Source organism: Physella acuta, unplaced genomic scaffold (assembly GCF_028476545.2).
Source record: "Physella acuta isolate Inbredline_101_S28 unplaced genomic scaffold, ASM2847654v3 ptg001129l, whole genome shotgun sequence".
In the NCBI taxonomy this organism is placed as follows: domain Eukaryota; kingdom Metazoa; phylum Mollusca; class Gastropoda; family Physidae; genus Physella; species Physella acuta.
In genome coordinates, this window is record NW_026732646.1 from 258,318 (window position 1) to 278,397 (window position 20,080).

Genomic DNA, 20,080 nt, shown 5'->3' on the forward strand with positions numbered 1-20,080 from the left:
CCCACCACCACACCCCCGTAAAGCTAGCGTTAGCAAGGCATAGGGGCCCAAGGCAAATAGGGGCCTTTTTCGAAAGTTTGAGGGGGGTTCAAATCGAAAGTTTGTCACCGGTCGCCTCTGAGGGGCCCACTAACACTTTTTGCATAGGAGCCCAAAAATCCTAGCTACGCCCCTGCACACCCCCATCCCACAAACCCCAAGCGCCATTATTTAGAAGTAAAACCTTACTCTCTGAGACCGACTCTACGACCGTACACAAGAGAGCTACAGCTAGCAAGATCTTGAGACCCATCGACATTGACTAACAGCCCTCTAAGCTCAGCAGCTAAAATACACGACACAAAGTCTTCTTAGTACTGCAACGGTATAAACGACATACAACTAACGGATACACGACATATAACACAAGGAGCTAGAGCTTAAATAAACGACATACACAACTCTGATATGTGTAGCTAAAAAAACAACATACAGATCTCTTATATGTGCAGCTAAAAAAGACATACAATACTCTTATATGTATCCCTGAAATAAACGACATACAACACATATATATGCAGTTAAAATAAACGACATACTACACTCTTATATGTGCAGTTAAAAAAAAGACATACAACACTCTTATATGTACTGTTAAAAAACGATATACAATACTCTTATATGTGTAACTGAAATAAACGACATACAATGATCTTATATGTGCAGTTAAAATAAACGACATACATTACTCTAATATGTGCATTTAAAATAAACGACATACAACACACTTATATGTGCAGCTAAAATAATATAACATCTAATACTTAGGAATGATTTTCGTCCACGTAACTGAAACGGTACTCCAATTATCGTGTTGACAAGAAAAGAAGAACACTACTGGTTATAACATTGATAGAGTCGTATATACGCTCTATTACATGTTTATTAATGTTAGCCAACATCTAAATTGGTATACTATGAACCGTATATCAAGAATCACTCAAAACTTCAAAATAACATAAGTATAGGATTTTATACAAAATATATTTCGTCTACAAACACACACACGCACACACACGCACGCACACAATCAGACAGACACACGGACAAGATTTTATTAAACATTTAACACGTCTAGATATGACAAAAATCTCGAGATTTTTTTCGTGATTACAATATTTCCCCTCTAAAATAGCAGGGTAAAACAATGTTGATGAGTACTTACCCAGTACGGATCTAGAATATTTGCATTCAACTAACGCGAGAATTAATTTAACAGACAGCAGGCCTAAGTAATATTGTTTTCCATGACAGTTATCCTAATCTATTTATCCTAATCCTAAATAGTAGCACAGCAGATGGACTTGGATTTGCACACACATACACGAGCAGAAACTGCTGATTTTGTTTTAAAGGTCAACTTGACCCAGACATTTAATTATAAAGCAGGTAAGTTACAGGTCTGTTAGGCAGGTGAAATGTGGGCTTCAAGTGGTGCTAATATACCCTGTCTACTTAATTGTTCATTAAGACAAAGAAACAAAAATACCTAAGAAGTAGAAACGAATGGGTAAATAATTAAATAGGTGGACAAGAAATTTGTATGGGTAAATAGTCGTGTAGGCAGCTAGGTATAATACTGTCAGCACATATTAAAGTCTTCACATGTCAAGGTTATAGAAATGAGGACCGTCTCCTTCGGGGGGTGGGGGGGGCGGACACTGTTAAAAGTATATATTTTCTATATAAATTCCATTTCGTTCGGGGGGGGGCGGTACACTCACTTCGGGGAGACCCCCCCCCCCCTCACCGAAGAGATGCCTGGAAGAAACTCTTGTAAGGATTAGTGTTCCCAATTATTAAAAAAAAAGATGTGTGTTCTGGGTATGAGATTGTATAGTGAAAGGTTTTTTTTTTATAATGCATGTTAAAGTGGTAGGAAGTGAATGGAGGTTAGGGATAGGTTGTGGGGACAGGATAGGGATAGGTTGTGGGGACAGGATAGGGATAGGTTGTGGGGACAGGATAGGGATAGGTTGTGCGGACAGGACAGGGATAGGTTGTGGGGACAGGACAGGGATAGGTTCTGGGGACAGGATAGGGATAGGTTGTGGGGACAGGATAGGGATAGGTTGTGGGGACAGGATAGGGATAGGTTGTGGGGACAGGATAGGGATAGGTTGTGGGGACAGGATAGGGATAGGTTGTGCGGACAGGATAGGGATAGGTTGCGTGGACAGGATAGGGAAAGGTTGTGGGGACAGGATAGGGAAAGGTTGTGGGGACAGGATAGGGAAAGGTTGTGGGGACAGGATAGGGATAAGTTGTGTGGACAGGATAGGGATAAGTTGTGTGGACAGGATAGGGATAGGTTGTGGGGACAGGACAGGGATAGGTTGTGGGGACAGATTAGGGATAGGTTGAAGGTAAAGATTATAGGGATATGCTGCATAGATAGACTGTACAGATACTAAAGGGATGGTATGTAGGTATAGGATAGGGATATGTTATGTGGATTGGTTGCAAGAATAGGTTGTAAGTAAAGAATACGGATGAGACGGAGTGGTCTAGCGGTAGAGAACTGGACTGCTAACCCGTAAGTCTCGAGTTCGAATCCGGTTCAAGTCAGTAGACCGTCCCTGAGTCCACCCAACTCTGATGGGTACATAATTCACGTTAGGGAAAGTGAAGGCGGCTGGGCGTAGTGCTGACCACACTATCTCTTCAGAAACAAGTGAAATCTACTTCACTTGCCCCATAGACCGTCAGGTTTGAAAGGGAAACTTTACTTTTTTTTTAAAGAATACGGATACGTTGTAGGATTGAAATAGGTCGTTGAGGTAGGTTATAAGAATGGGAAAGAGATACTTTATAGGGATAAGATAGGGATATTTTACAGGAGTAGTTTGTATAGATAGCATGAAGGAATAGAATGTTTGGATAGGTTTTGTGGAAAGGATAGTCATATGTTCTATTGATGGATAGAAGTGGATTGTAATGTATTAGAACGATAAGTTGTATGTGGTCCTCATAAAAATGCGCCTTCGGAAAAAATGCGCTAATTCTTTATGTTATAGTGTACATAGAGTCACTCTTTGTTAATTTCTATAAATGCTGGATTTATGAAAACAAAAATGCCCTTGTTTACATTTTTGTGAGCAGTTTTCCGATGCGCAGTATTCCATTGCGCATCTTTCCAGTCACCGTTGTTGGGATAGGTTGATGGGATACGGTAGTCTGTAGAGATATGATAGGGACAAGTTGTATCAGAGGCGTAGCGAGGGGAGGGGACAAATGTCCCCGGGCTCCGACCTTAGGGGGCGCCAAAATGGGTTGGAAAAACAGATTGAAGGTTTGAAGGGGGGTGCAAATCGAAAGTTTGAGGGGGGGGGTGCAAATCGAAAGTTTGTCCCCCGGCGCCGGGAAGGGTCGCTACGCCTCTGAGTTGTATGTTGGAACAAGTATCATCTAAATTGTGCACAGTGAAGGAAAATGTGTGAGCAACTGCTTTTTGAGTTCTCCTATTGATAGCAGTCGAAGTCTATCTTGTGATAGTTAAACCGGTGTAGATCTTTGCAAGAAATGAAACAGCGAATCAGAGAAGAAGATTCGTAAACCTTTTATTTACCTGTAGTTTTACAGGTATTGGTCAGGGCCAAAAGTTTGACGTTTGAATGGTAGTGGTCACAGAATGTAAGCCGGATTAAGTGACTAAGTAGACGATTTAATACTTACAGAAAATTGTGTGGCTTTAATCAATTTCACAACAATAGGCCACCAGCCTGAAGAATTTAAATTAAATAATTTGTGATTTAAGGTTCAAACATACGTCCTACCATATATGGCGATGGTTAGATTCACTTCGAGTGAAGATGGTATCTGAGTCGAATTTTTATCCATATGTGGACATCTTATTATAGTATCTAAAGCGACTTTTGGGTCCATATTTCACAGTATGATTTTAATACTTCTAATGCGAGTTTAGGTTTATATGAGAACATTTCCAGTAGAGTATTTAAGACAAAATTTAAGGTCCATATATTGCGTTTGATTACTTCATATAAGGCCACTTTTAGGTCCATAAATGGTCATAAGATTGTCTACTTGAAGTTTTAAGTTCATACACCACCCCTGATTATCATTGCAATGACACCATTGAGCATCCATACGCAAAAGTGCAAAAGTGATTTGTGTTTTATATTTGTTGTTTGTTTGTGTATGTTAGTAGTATGTGTTTGTTGTGATGTTATAAGTTTTTCTTTCTTTTTGTGGATATTTGTTATGCATTCGTAGGTGTGTTGTGGCCTACGAGTACAATTTTTGTGGGCTAATATATTTGTTGTATGTGCGAGTATATTTCTTATAGTTTTAGTACGTTTGACGTTTGTTTATGTTTGTTAAATTTTTTTGTATGGGATGGCGTGGCCTTGCGGTAGAGAGCTAGACTGCTAACCAGAATGTCTCGACTTCGAATCGGTGTTCAAATCAGTAGAATGTCCACACAGCTCTGATGGGTATCTAACTCAGGTTAGGGAAACAAAGGCGGCTGGGCATAGTGCTGGCCACACTATCCATTCAAATTAAATGCCGAGGTAATCTGAAACAGATAAACTCTACTTCGTCTGCTTTATGTGTTTTGGGTTGGAACGGGAAAACATGATGAGATGAGATGTGTTTGTCGTTCACAGTGGCGTATGCCGGGGGGGGGGGTTAGGGGGGTCATAACCCCCCCCCCCCCCCATAGACCCCTCGGTATATATAAAGTATGAGGGTGGGGGGTGCAAATCCAAAGTTTGAGGCGGGGTGCAAATCAAAAGTATGAGGGTGGGGGGTGCAAATCGAAAGTTTGAGGGAGGGGGGGTGCAAATCGAAAGTTTGTTTCCGGGTAAAAATTGGAACCCCCCCCCCCTTGAGACAATCCTGGCTACGCCACTAGTCGTTCATGTTATGTCAGGTGTATACGTTAGTATGTTGCATGTGTGTTTGTTGTATATGTATGATTGTTGTAGACATGACACTATTTGTTTATCTCATTGTTTGTAGCTGTGTTTGTACTCACTCTACATGTATGATCGTGTGTGTTGTGTTCTGTGTTAATTTTTAAATGTTTATATCATTTTTTAGAGCACAATGCTACTTTTGTACGCTAACTCCAATAATGACCACGTCAATGGTGAACCCATTTCACATTTCACATTACATACCATGAACTATTTACCACTAACAAACACAAACACATTTTTCGATCACAGTGTGTGATCAAGATGTAATGTTTTATTTGATGTAATTATCACAGCGTCAAATTTACATTCTCGCATTCAAAATCCACTTACCATTAAAAAATATAATCTCGATTTATTTATGCTTGATGATATAAGATAGTAATTAATTTTTCTATTCATTATCTTAATAGGTATGATAAACAGCCCTGCAATGAAAGAGTCCTTTGTTAAATGAGGCCTTACTTAATAAGTTTTTATTAATTAAATGAGGCTTCATTAACTCTAGCATCGTAGATGATATTACAGGGAAATTAATGTGATGATCAGAACATTCTTAATCGCGGCCCTTTTGTGGTGGGTCACCAAAGCCTGGTCCTGAAGAAGGCGGGCGGTCGGGGAAATTTTTTCTTGGCCACCCGGCCATCTTTCATCTTGGTGGCCCGGGTACTGCTGAAGTCACCGAGAAGCTCAGGTGTGAAGTAGGCGTCCTTGGGCGGAGGTAGGTTTGGACACCTGGAGCAAGAAAACATAGGTGTGTACATGTTTGGGGGGGGGGGGGGGGGGTAAGGGTATGGGCGGCTCCATGCTATAAAAGTGTTGTAGAGAGTGACAAAAACAAACGCCTTTTTGCAATGGCGATATATTCAGGAAAAGGACATTATACACACGTCATTTCTCTACCCTCTCTCCTGAGCATTTTACCCTTCATTATTTCCTAGGATGAATTATCACTGTATCCCTATGTTCTTTAACATTAGCCTAAAGAACTGCAGTGGGTCCTTCTTCATTACCCCCCCCCCCCCCCCCTCAGAGACCGGTATAAGATAAATACGGATAGAGATACATTAAATATAATTAAAGTCATAGTTTCTCGAATAGGGATGGGAATAGGTTTAGGATATTGTTGGGGATAGGGTAAGGGTTAGAAATAGGGGTAAGTTTAGGATTTTACTATGGCTAAGTTTATGCTTAGGGTCTCGGTTAGGGATAGGTATTATGACGGGGTTGTGTGGTAAGTCATATCCCAACCTGACCTTACTATCCTAGTCTCGTTATGATGGGATTGTGTGGTCAGCCCTATCCCAACTTGACCTTACTATCCTAGTCTCGTCTCAGGCTCACGTTATAGCCATCTGGCGTGAGGCCGTTGTCTCTAACGCTTGACCACACCCTAACTAGAAAGTCAAAAACATATTCCCTGACCTGTTTTTTTCCGGGAACTTTTTCCGCCGACTGAAGTACCGGAAGGGGTCCAAAGTCAAGGTCATGTAATCCGTATCCCGGTCGGATAGCAACATGGGTTCGAACCTGGGGTCTTCGTAAGGGATCTTCAAACCTACGAGCAGAACATGTAGGCCTACACAATTATTGAATATAAACCTATACACAAAATATGTTATTTAATGTGTCTATTAAAGTTGTAGTTGTGTTTTATTTGTGTCCTTTCAAACTGTATTTCGTTTAAGATTGAAGGTATCATCTGGTTTCGCCATTTATCGTACCGACTTATCAACATCATTCTCGACCTGCCTCTCATGAAAAACTTGAAAATTAAAATAACTTTTTTTTAAGTAATGCCATTCTAAATAAATTTTGTAATTAATTTAAGCTGGTTAAATATTAACTTAAGCAACTACATTAGTCTTGTTCTTTTAGCTATAATATATATATATATATATATATATATATATATATATATATATATATATATATGACCTTCCCCGAGTCTATCCTGCCCGACAACGCCAATTGTAACGAGTTGAACCACTCATGCTACACAACATCGACTACAGTAGAAAGACTCGAAGATGCAGGTTCGCTATTGATCCTTTTATTACATGAATCAAGAAATGCTTCAATATAACACAATGAATCAACAGGAATGTTTCACAATAATAGTCTGAATCAACTGACCCCTAACAGTCCTCACTAGGCTTCATATAACTGAATCCACATGTCTATTGTCCTTCTTAACACAATATAACCAACTTGATATGTCACACAGACTGACTGATCTAAAGCGAGCGATGAAGAGGGAAGAGAACGAGTTCAGCCGTCCCCTCCTATTTATCCCTTGTATTCGTACTCGTCTTCGTACTTGTATTCCTCCGTAATCGATACTTGTACTCGATGTCGCCGACCACTAGTTGCGCAGTTCTAACGTACAGTCCGTGTCATAAACATCTGCATCCTATCAATCAAAGTTGACAGGCCGTCTGAATCCCCTCGTACCGTTTCCCAAAATAGCACGCGTTGGCTTTGAGATTGTTATCAGTCCGATCCAATAAGCCACCTGCTATCGGTTGCATCAGACTGTAATACTGCGTCTCGGCTTATCGTTCGTTATCAGATTTGTAACTAGTAGCCAGGCCTACCCTAGTTACATCCACCCCTGCTTTTTTTGTGTGTTTTCCACCACAAACAACGCCTGGCAGGTGCAATCCTCCAAAGTCAATCGCACAATCGTAAAAAAAAAATTTTATTGTTCCACTCACTGTCCACGACGTCCCATTCGTATACGATTGACAGTTATACCTATTTCACATATCAACTGTGTCTACATCGTCTTCCTGAGACACAAAACAGTTCTGGAATTCACATCCACCCTTTTCGTTTGGTGCCTTCACCAGTTCCGTTTTATAGCTTTTTGAACCGTCTGTTCTCATACCAGCGCGACCATGAAAGACTTGATGGTTGCTGACAAAAAATTTCGTCTTCCTTCTGTTCCTCAAACTTCTCCGCGGACCACTTATCTGATGGTCTACTGTCTCTCTGCTTCTGGAAGGAACGGGATCCTCTTTGTTGCCGTTATCCTCCACTTGTATATCGCGGTTGTTCTGTTGATGGTGATATGGTTCCGGGATGGGTATGTGAATTTCCGTTATAGTTTCCGGTTCCCTAATTGTCTTGGATTTCCTTGTGTGTAACTGCTCTTCTTGCCTATTCCAATATTTCTTTAATTGAGCAATATTCGCCCACCGATCCGGTTTGGCGTGATCGATGGGTCTTATCTTAAAGGGGCCACCTGCTACTTTAGGCATCTCCACGACTTGCCATATCTCCTGTCCCCAGAGATCGTGGATTTTGTTTCTGCCTAACGGGTGGCTACGCAGTAATACCCTGTCATTCAGTTTGAGTGGCGGGTCCTTTGTCTGTACCGGCGGTTCCCTTCGCCGTGCTTCATGTTCTAATCTTTCCTGTACTACCCTGTACATTTCTCTAATTCTTCTCATATGTTCATTCACATATTCCAGTGCGGTGTATGAGCCAGTCATACTCTCTCTTTTTCCTAGGAACAAATCAAGAGGGAGTCGAGCCTCCCGTCCGAACAGCAACATGTATGGCGAAAAGCCGGTTGTGGCATGGGGTGTGCAGTTGTATAGATATACCAACTCTGGGAGAAAATCAGGCCAACGTTTTTTCTGTTCAGGTTCTAGCGTACGCAGCAAATCATGCATGCTGCGGTTGAACCGTTCACACTGTCCGTTTCCTTTCGGATTAAATGTGGTTGTTCTAGATTTGTTGATCCCGTAGTGGCTGCACAGTTGGTTAATTACTTCTGACTCGAAGGCCCTTCCTTGGTCAGAGTGTAATTGTCTTGGTATGCCATATTTGATGAACCAATGTTCTATTAAGACCTTTGCCACTGTTTTGGCAGTCTGATCTCGCGTGGGCACCGCCACCGTCCATTTGGTGAATACATCAGTCATTACCAACACATGTTCCGTCCCATCCGATGATTGCTCCAACGACGTAAAGTCCATAGCCACAATCTCTAGTGGTTTTGTCGCTAGTAGGTGTCCTGATGGCTGTCTCATTTTGACAACTGGCATTTTCGCATGCTGACACCTCACACAAGCCTCACAATGGCGTTTGACCTCCATTTCCATATTGGGCCAGTAACACCTCCGTCGTAATATTTTGTGCGTCCTGTCCTGACCCTGGTGTCCTGCCCTGTCATGTGCCAACCTTAGCACTTCTTCTCGTAACTGTCCAGGCACCACCACCTGGTGTATTGTCCCATCAATTTGGTCATGAATTCTCCGCATGAGAACACCATCCTCTATACTGAGACGGTCCCACTGACTCAGTATTTTCTTTGTTTCTCGACCAAATTGTTCTCTTTCCCTTCTTCCTGGGAATTTTTGTTCCTGGACGTATTTCAATAGCGGTTGTAAGCCACTATCCGTTCTCTGGGCATCTCTTATCTTTTTGTGATTAAGGCAATTAAAATCACTACTGTCCATATGTTCGGGCTCTGTGGATATGTGCTCCACCCCGGTCTGCCCGTTCTGCATCACTTGTACCCCATGAGGGATATCTGTTGACGCTCTGACCTCACATATTCCTGTCAGCGTTTCTTCCTCATCACCCGGTTTCTCGTAAGGATTCCTTGATAAGGCGTCCGCATTGCCATTGGACCGCCCCGGGCGATACTTTATCTCTAGGTCAAAGAGTGCCAATTCTGCTGCCCATCGCTGTTCGATGGATCCCAACTTTGCTGTCTTTAGGTGACTCAAGGGGTTATTGTCAGTGTATACCACACATTTAGCACCTAATAGATAGTCCCTGAATTTCTCAGTCACAGCCCATTTTAATGTCAAAAGTTCTAGTTTCATGGCGCTGTAATTTGTCATGTTCCTCTCTGATCCCTTCAGAGCTCGACTGGCATACGCAATAACCCTGAAACCTTGCTTTTGTTGTTGTGATAGCACAGCTCCCAGACCTTTAGAGCTGGCGTCGATTTCTAAACGAAATGGTTTGTCAAAGTCCGCGTATCCCAATATCGGCGCCTCTGTCAAAGCCTTTTTCAAGAGCTTAAACGAGTTCAGGCATTCATCAGTCCATAATTCACCTATCAGTTGTGTTTTACCTTTCTTTTTCTCCTTACTGTGTTTCTTTGTCATTTTGTTTACCAAGTCATGCAATGGTGCGGCAATTTTTGCAAAACCCGGCACAAATTTTCTATAATAGGAAGCAAAGCCCAAGAATGATCTGACCTCTACTGTAGTTGTTGGCTGTTTCCATTCTTTAACAGCTGCAATTTTATCTGGGTCAGTGGCGATGCCATCCGACGAAATCACATAACCCAAAAAATGTACCGATTTCAGACCAAAGCAGCATTTGTCTGGGTTCAGCTTTACTCCTATCTCCCTAAGACGGAGAAACACTTGTTCTAATCTTTTTAGATGGTCCTCCCAAGTTTTTGAGTAAACTAGAATATCATCCAAATACACCAACATTATTTGAAATAGAAAGTCACTCATAGCACTCTGCATTACTCGCTGGAATGTAGCAGGTGCATTAGTTAGACCAAACGGCATACGGGTCCACTCGTACAGTCCCAGTGGAGAAATAAATGCAGTTTTATGTTGATCGTTGGGGTGCATGGCCACTTGGTGGTAGCCACTAGCCAAATCCAAGGTAGAAAAAAATCTTGCTCCCCCCAACGCATCAAGACATTCATCAATACGAGGCAAGGGGAATGCATCCCTTCTTGTGATATTGTTCAATTTCCGGTAATCACAACACAGTCTTATCTCCCCTGACTTCTTTTTTACCACTACTATCGGTGCCGCATACGGGCTTGTACTGGTTGTAATAATTCCCTTTTTTAGTAGATCATTTAGGTGTGCCTTCACCGCCGAGTAGTGACTCGGTGGTAATCTTCGATAAGGTTGCGCCACCGGCTTGTCTTGTAGTAAGGGTATCTGGTGTTTTATTACTTCCGTGTACCCCAAATCACCCTCATACGAGGCAAATATATCACTGTATTTATTCAGCAATTCATTTAGTTTTGGGTCCTCAGTTTCCGGGAATGTATATGATCGGCCATCCTCTTTCTTCACCTCGGCCGTCACATTGACCGACCTAATTGTTACTTCATTACTGCTGGTATTGCTCAGTTCGATGCACTGTGCCGACCTTAGTACCTCGACGTTCTGTGGTACTCCTACCAGAGTATTAGGCGGTATAAAAATTTCCTCATCCAAAACATTTGGCACTAATCCTTGAACTAGTCCATTTTCCGCTGATGTGTATGTCCGCAGTAACACGACGCCTGCCCTCAGTGCGGCGCCACATGGTTCTATCATCACATCACCATTCACGCTTCTATCACCAATTTGTAATGTGATTGCCTTGACCGTGTTTGCCGGGACTGCTGTCCTTCCTCTGGTCTTGGCAAACCTGGCCAACTTGGATCCCCGACCTGGTGTGGTCGATCCGACAATGTTTGTAAGAAATTCTGGCAACTGGCCAAGAATATTCATGCCCAACAGGCAAGGTATATTTGACACATTTGTCTCTAGGTTGTGTTTCGTAACGAACACCCCAACCTGCTTCAACCTATGTCCTGCCACCACGACATCCGCCAGAAAATAACCACAGTATGGAATGGTTAGTCCATTAGCTGCCGTCAGGCGCATGCATGTGTCAGACCTCAACCTATGGTCTTTTCCTTTCATCCATTTGGTGTAAAAATTTTCCGTGATTGTCGTCACCTGGGAGCCTGTATCCACAATTGCCTTCACCGCGATGTCCCCAATCGTAATCACCATTTCGGGACAGACTCCCATCATTTTGCTTCTTGGGCCATAACCTCGCCCCTCTGTAGCCTGGCCCTGCCTTACAGAGGACGACCGTTTCCCTGGCAGTACCGTGCCATATGTCCGGGTTGTGAACAAGACAAACAAATTGGTCGACCGTCGGCCGTCCATTGGAGTGATGGCTTGGCAGGACGCGGCCGTCCAACCCGTCCCTGTTTTGTCCCGTTCTTTTCCTGATTCTCAGCTGTTGACCTGCTTTCTAACCTCTCCAAACGTTGGTCAACCTTATCTAGGTGGGTCAACAGTCGAGCCATCATGGTCTCCATCGTGTCGGCCCCTGTGGGTGGGGATTGTCTCTGTTCAGGCACAGAGACTTTGTCCACCGAACAGTTCGATTGGTCCTCATCCTCGGACCTGCGGATCGCTGAGTTCCTGACCTGAAGGAAGGTCAACTGCGGGTCTTTGTGGACCTCCTCTTTCAACTCTCTTCTTAGGATCGGGGTTGCCAGCCCCTCGATGAAATGGTCCCTCAGTAGGCGCACATCAATGTCAGGTGTTTTGACCTTTACCGAATCAAAGGCCCTGTTCATCCGGTGTGAGTACTCCATCACACTCTCCGCCAAACTCTGCCTTAAGCCTACGAACCCTGCTAGCAGTTGCGATCCCGACCGTCTCTCCCCAAAGGTCTCCATAATCAGATCCAGCACCTTATCTGGATCTGATTGGATGGTTTTATCGTGGCATTTGACCTCTGCCCTAACCGTCTCTCCTATACTGCCCATCAGCAGTCTTAATCTTTCCTCTGGTGACATGCCTCTCGAGGCCCAGGCCGCTTTGACCTCTTCACTGAACCTGTTGGTTAAAGTTGGATCACCGTCCCCGTAAAATTTGTTAATGTGGGACTCTCTGGGTAGGACCACTATATGGGTCTGCTTCTCGTCCAGAGTAGACATTTTATTCCGTAAGTAAAACAAAAGAGTTCTTTCTTACCGTGTGTATATGAAAAAATTTTCCTCGATTTTCACAGTTCCTGAATGTCCGAATTCACATACACACAAAACACAGTTATGCACAAGGTTGACTATGGGTGCCTCAAACGGCAAGTCTAGTTGAATTCATCCTGTTCGCAGCGCCAAATGTGACCTTCCCCGAGTCTATCCTGCCCGACAACGCCAATTGTAACGAGTTGAACCACTCATGCTACACAACATCGACTACAGTAGAAAGACTCGAAGATGCAGGTTCGCTATTGATCCTTTTATTACATGAATCAAGAAATGCTTCAATATAACACAATGAATCAACAGGAATGTTTCACAATAATAGTCTGAATCAACTGACCCCTAATAGTCCTCACTAGGCTTCATATAACTGAATCCACATGTCTATTGTCCTTCTTAACACAATATAACCAACTTGATATGTCAATATGTCACACAGACTGACTGATCTAAAGCGAGCGATGAAGAGGGAAGAGAACGAGTTCAGCCGTCCCCTCCTATTTATCCCTTGTATTCGTACTCGTCTTCGTACTTGTATTCCTCCGTAATCGATACTTGTACTCGATGTCGCCGACCACTAGTTGCGCAGTTCTAACGTACAGTCCGTGTCATAAACATCTGCATCCTATCAATCAAAGTTGACAGGCCGTCTGAATCCCCTCGTACCGTTTCCCAAAATAGCACGCGTTGGCTTTGAGATTGTTATCAGTCCGATCCAATAAGCCACCTGCTATCGGTTGCATCAGACTGTAATACTGCGTCTCGGCTTATCGTTCGTTATCAGATTTGTAACTAGTAGCCAGGCCTACCCTAGTTACATATATATATATATATATATATATATTACGTATGCCATTTAACATGAGGTAGACTATATCTTTGATCTACCTGGGAGCTACCCACCGCTTCAAATGGGGCTGCATGTAGCTACTATCTACCTGACAGCTACCCGCCATTTACATGATCTACCTACTATTCCACATGAGGTAGCAATAAGCTACCACCTATCTGGGATCTATCCACCATATAGCCAGTAGCTACCCTTAACCTGGTAGCTACTCACCCTTCCAATGAGTAGCTTTCATCACCGTTAGGCGTGGCTCTAGTATATCCCGGGGCAGCGGCTCTCTCGGCACTGTGGGCATCTGGGTGTAGTAGATCCGCACCTTCTTGGTATCTAAACAAAGCAGATGCAACTTTTAAAACTGGTCCAATATCATCGTTTGGAAACATATATATATATATATATATATATATATATATATATATATATATATATATATATATATATATATATATATATATATATATATATATATATATATATATATATGTATATATATATATATATATATATATATATATATATATATATATATATATATATATATATATATATATATATATATATATACAAATATATACATCTACATATATATATATATATATATATATATATATATATATATATATATATATATATATATATATATATATATATATATATATATATATATATATATATATATATATATATATATATATATATATACATACATATATATATATATATATATATATATATATATATATACATACATACATATATATATATATATATATATATATATATATATATATATATATATATATATATATATATATATATATATATATATATATATATATATATATATATATATATATATATATATATATATATGCACACACAAATATATGTCAGCGGAATGACCGTTATTTTGAATTTAAACTGAATGACCGTTATTTTGAATTTAAACTGAATGACCGTTATTTTGAATTTAAACTGAATGACCGTTATTTTGAATTTAAACTGAATGACCGTTATTTTGAATTTAAACTGAATTACCGTTATTTTGAATTTAAACTGAATTACCGTTATTCTTTCCCCGGTTCGTCAAGAACCAATATTGATCCCAGTTGTTTTAATGAAGCACGAGCTTACAACTTTAATTACAAAGTTAATTACAAGGTTAATTACAACTTTAATTATACCTAAACAAATATACTTCAACTTTGTTTAAGAGGTGACCGCTAAGTAAATAAATTCACAGGAACTTTAATTCAAGTGATCTTACTTATAACACTAGCACATTTGCATGGCATAGACAAATTTTGTATTGCATCGTATCGTATTACCTTGTGACTGACTAGTGAGCTCTTCTTCACGTTTATTTACGCTGAGCTGTCGAGGAAGTCAAAGAAAATGTTTTGAAATTTTTTTTAAAAAGTCCAGAACTGAAAATAAACTATAGTCAGTGTTTTAGTGTCGCTGTTGCTGATCTAACAAAAAACTTATTTTGCAGTATACTAACAGGTCTTCAAAAACCAATTACTTGCCTGATCCCGTTTTTTTAAATTTCAATATCAATGTCTTCAATAGTCTTATGCTGGATTAACCCTTAACTCTGTTTACAACTTCAACATTCCCTCCTTACTAAAACCCTCTTCTGTTTACGATTTCCACATCTCTACCAACCCTAACTCTGTTCGAAGATCCCTTCCGACCCTAAATCTCCTCTGTCTACAGCTTTAACATTACCCCTAACCCTAACACTCTCCTGCCTTCAACGTTCCCCCTAACTATAACCCTCTTCTGCCTTCAACGAACCCTCTCAACGCTAACCCTTTTCTGCCTTCAACTATCGCCCTAACCCTAACCCTCTTCTGCCTTCAACGATCGGCCTAACCCTAACCCTCTTCTGCCTTCAACGATCGGCCTAACCCTAACCCTCTTCTGCCTTCAACGAACCCTCCCAACCCTAACCCACTGGACAGTCCACTAACCTTAGGCCATGACGACTCTGTATGACAGCTCTCTGCGCATGCGTCAGATGTTTGGCCTTCCTGCAAGCATTGGCTCGTTTGTGGAGCGCAGGTTGGGGTCTCCTTGAAGACGTTGCACGTTTCTTCCTCTGGGTAGCGCCTCAACTTAGATGGGTACTTGTAGCGATAATCATCTCTGTATGTGGATAGCCTCGCGCCGCCGCTGACAAAATAATACATCGACGTGGGAAACGAGTCCAAGATAAGTAAAGCAATGGATAAAACCCATACTGAAGTTGTCAGTGGCGTAGATAGGGGAGGCCGGGTGCCCCCCCACCCCCCCGGGCGCCAATCTTAAGTGGGCTCCAAAAGGAGTAGAAAAATTAATTTAAAAGCTCATTTTAAGATGAAGTTACGAAAATAAACGACTACAATGTTTTACACACTGCTTTCTATATCAGGTGCGTGGCATCGAAATAAAAAAGTTAAGGGATAGTAACTGGTACTAAGTGCCACAAAACTTTCCACTGGGAGAGGGGGCACTTTTTCATAGACAGGGATAATTATATATAGAAATGTGAGGGAAGGGGCGCAAAATTGATAGTATGTTGCTGGCGCTGGAATAGGTCGCTACACCTCTGACTGTTTTTTTTAAAAATCGTATATACTTATTTTTAGAGCTATACCCAGATTTAAAAAAAAATGTTTTACTCGTTTGTCGCTTGTGGAAGAGTTACAGATAGTTACATTATTCCATAATGAGAAGTTAAGGCTGTCAAAAGTCAAGGTTTTACTTTTTTTTTTAAATCGTTATATTTTGTTTAAATATTTCCGTAAATCTTATCTTTGCTGACTTTGAGTTAGGACTGCTGCTTCTTTTTCTTCATCGTTTTTAATTTCAGTGTTGGAAGGGATCCCCTCCAACACAATTAATCATACGTGTCAAATCGTTATACGCCATTGAGGCCATTGACTCCCATTTCTGCCTGCTTTTCTTTTTAGATTTGCTTCCATAGCCTTTGTCAAACCAAGAACAAACTACAAAGCAGCAGTTGTTTGATTGTTTGATTTTTGGAGTTGTCTCTCAAAAGAACAGTGGCTGCACATAGTCCCCAACTCCTATACATACTGTGCTTACCCCTACACAAACTACACCCACACCTACACACACAGCCCACACCCCTGCAAACACTACCCCCACCCCTACACACACTACCCCCACCCCCTACAAACACTACCCCCACCCCTACACACACTACCCCCACCCTTACACACATTGACCCCACCCCTGCACACACTACCCCCACCATTACACACACTACCCCCACCACTGCACACTCTACCCCCACCGTTACACACACTACACCCACTCCTACACACACACTACCCCCACCATTACACACACTACACCCACTCCTACACACACTACCCCCAACTATACATACACTAACCCCACCCCTGCACACTACCCCCACCCCTACACACAATACCCCCACCCCTACACACACAACCCCCCAGCCCTACATACACTACCCCCACACCCACTACTCTTCCCTACCCCTGCACACACTACGCACCCAACCCTGCATAGTCCCCCATACTTGCACCCACTACCCCCACAACCACACACACAGTCCCCCACCCCTACACACACTACCCCCACCCCTGCACACACTACCCCCACCCCTACACACACTACCCCCACTACCCCCACCCCTGCACACACTACCCCCCACCCCTACACACACTACCCCCACCCTTACACACACTACCCCACCCCTACACACCCTGCCCTTACCTCTGAAGTCCTTTACACTCCAGAAAGCTACACCGCCGGGGCTGTAGATACGACCCACACAGCGACATGACGTGTGGTCTCAAACAACACAGGAGACGTCACGATATTTGACTGGAGAACTTAGTTTTTTACACCAAACTTAGTGTTTAGACCTAAGTGAGTTTTTAGACCAAAGTTAGTTTTAGACGAAACACCACAGCCTGACGGTATTGGGCGCTCCGTTTGGCGAGGTTTGATTAAATCTGACAAGACTATTTTTCTAGCCTTGTGCCGCGTTTGTTTATTGTTTCAAAATACGGAAACGGAAATCGTGTGAAGTAATTATATTTCCAGTGACGTCAGAATAGAAAAATTAAAAAGTGGGAGTGTTTATTCTGGTGGAATAAATATGCGAACATTTTATTCCAATAATTTTTGTCCCAAAAAAGGGAAATTGTTCTACTTTTGTAAAGCGATGAAATAGAGATCTATGTAATGGATGAAAAATTAAGAACAGATTTTCAAACGTTTCCTTTACTTGTGTTTCTGTTAAATAGATTATATTTTGTTTTAGTTCTAGTTGTTAGTTCTTAAGTACAGGAGTTATTTTTGTTTTAATATCACTAGCCTAAGGGGTCATCAATAAATGACGTCACACTCGTAGTGGGAGGGGGGGGGGGGTCCGTAATTTTGTGACGATTTGTGATGAAGGGGAGGGGGGGGGGGGGTCAGATGTTGCGACGTCACATTTTTGCATTATAAAAAAGCAATGTAAGAAAACGAATTTTATACGTTATTTCGCGTTTTAGATAACTTTTTAAATAAATTGTAATAGTTTAGACAAGATTTTGGAAAAATATCGATGTTTTAAAAAAATGCAACTGCAATTTTGAGGGGGGTTGTAGGTTGAGGTGTGACGTCCTTTTAGGGGGGGGGGGGTCTGGCTTTTTGTGACGTGTGACAGAGGGGAGGGGGGAGGTAAAAATCGTCAAAAAAAGCGTGACGTCATTTATGGATGACCCCTAATCCTAAACCTTGACACTGCCATTAAGTTTGACACTACAAAATCAACTCAATATCTAATCCTTCGTATTTTAACACTAAAGTAAATTACTCTTTCAAACTTTACGGTCGATGTACAGGTAAAGTAGAGTTTATCTGTTTCAGTGACCTCAGTATTCGAAGAGACATTATGTTGAGCACTACTCCTTGCCACCTTTACTTTCTCTGACTAGCGTCAGGTACTTATTAGAGCTCGGTGGACTCAGAGACGCCCTTCGGACTTAATCCCAGAATCCCAACTCGAGACATTCGGTTAAGCCTAATCCTAACCCTAACACAATCCGTAAAACCGAAAGAAAAAAACTTCTGAAAAACTTTGATCCAAAACATGAGCATTCTGAATTCTACTCATAACAGAAGAAATGTTTTTAAAATGTTTGTTATTACAGTATAGTTTGTGTAGACCGGTTTTATAGACATTTTTTACTATCATCTTTTTAAAAAGTTCATTGAGGTAAATTATTACGGTTTTTTTTTAAAAATCAATTACTTGTATTGCTTTTTCAGTTTTATTGTTTATTGTTCATTTTCTTACTTCAAGAATTGTAAATGGCAATGCACATTTTAAACAATTTAATATGGTTACTTCGCTTAGTTTGCATTTGAATTTTCATTTATAGTAAATTAAGACGCTGCATGCGTTACAAAATGTAGCATTTAAGACACAGATCCAGGGGCGAAGCGACCCTTCCCGGCGCCCGGGGACAAACTTTCGATTTGCAACCCCCCCCCCTCGAACTTTTCATTTGCACCCCCCACCTCAAACTTTCAATTTGGCGCCCCCCCCCCCCTAAGGTCGGCGCCCGGGGACATATGTCCACCCCCCGCCCCCCCCCCCCCCTCGCTACGCCTCTGCACAGATCTAGTACGTTTTGCGAGATAACAATGATTTACATGTTTCACACACGTATTATTAAGTGACCCTAAATTTAAGAACCCAGAAATTGAAATTTGTTAACATTAAGTTCGTCTTAAATTTAGTAGTATTTATTTTAATACCAGGATTAATATATCAAGTGTTCATATTTGTACGTAGGCCTACAGTGGGGTTTTAGTAAAAACAAGTTAATTAAAAAAGTCTAGTGACATTTATGCGCAATTTCCTTATGTTATCTAAAAATAGCTCTGACGTATACTGCTAGGGTGCGTTCAAGCTAGAAGAACGATCGGTTTGTAGGTGTTTATGTAATTTTAAAATTTGTGACCGAACGAGAGGATATTTTTGAAAACTTTCTTCGGCAATATTGTTCTAAATTATGGCAGGAATCGATTGGTACATGTTTCAAATCGCTAAGTGGTCTGGTTGCCGAGATATGGGCAAAAAACTGCATTTTGTCGAGGTTTTTTGGCTTTTCCTGGAAATCCATGAAAGAAACCCGGAATTTTTATGGCCTATGTTCATCCTCGTAACTTGCTTAACATAATTGCTTTTGGAACTAGTCATCGATATTGCTTCGTTGAGGAGGAGATACGACTTAAAGCCCGGACACACATTCATACATCCATACATTCATTCATTCATCCATCAATTCCCAGAAATGACGAGTTAAAAAACGCAATTCTCCAGAATGGAAATTGCGCTAACAACTACCGAATTTAATAAACGTAGATAATGTAGTTGGTTTGTTATAAGAAAATAAGTTTGCATATAATTAAGATTGACAACTAAATGATGGATGGTCTCGG

At 41.4% G+C, this 20,080-nt stretch overlaps 1 protein-coding gene across 1 annotated transcript; it reads right to left on the reverse strand.

Moving 5' to 3' along the window:
• Positions 1-5,229: 5,229 nt before the first annotated feature.
• On the reverse strand, positions 5,230-17,657 carry LOC131956136 (uncharacterized). The gene is made up of 6 exons (XM_059320559.1): positions 17,354-17,657; positions 15,577-15,778; positions 14,929-14,974; positions 13,814-13,927; positions 6,405-6,537; positions 5,230-5,714 (listed from the first exon to the last, which is right to left on the reverse strand). The coding sequence occupies exons 1-6, from the start codon at positions 17,419-17,421 to the stop codon at positions 5,561-5,563; spliced, it is 717 nt and encodes a 238-aa protein (XP_059176542.1). The 5' UTR covers positions 17,422-17,657; the 3' UTR covers positions 5,230-5,560.
• Between the last annotated feature and the right edge of the window lie 2,423 nt (positions 17,658-20,080).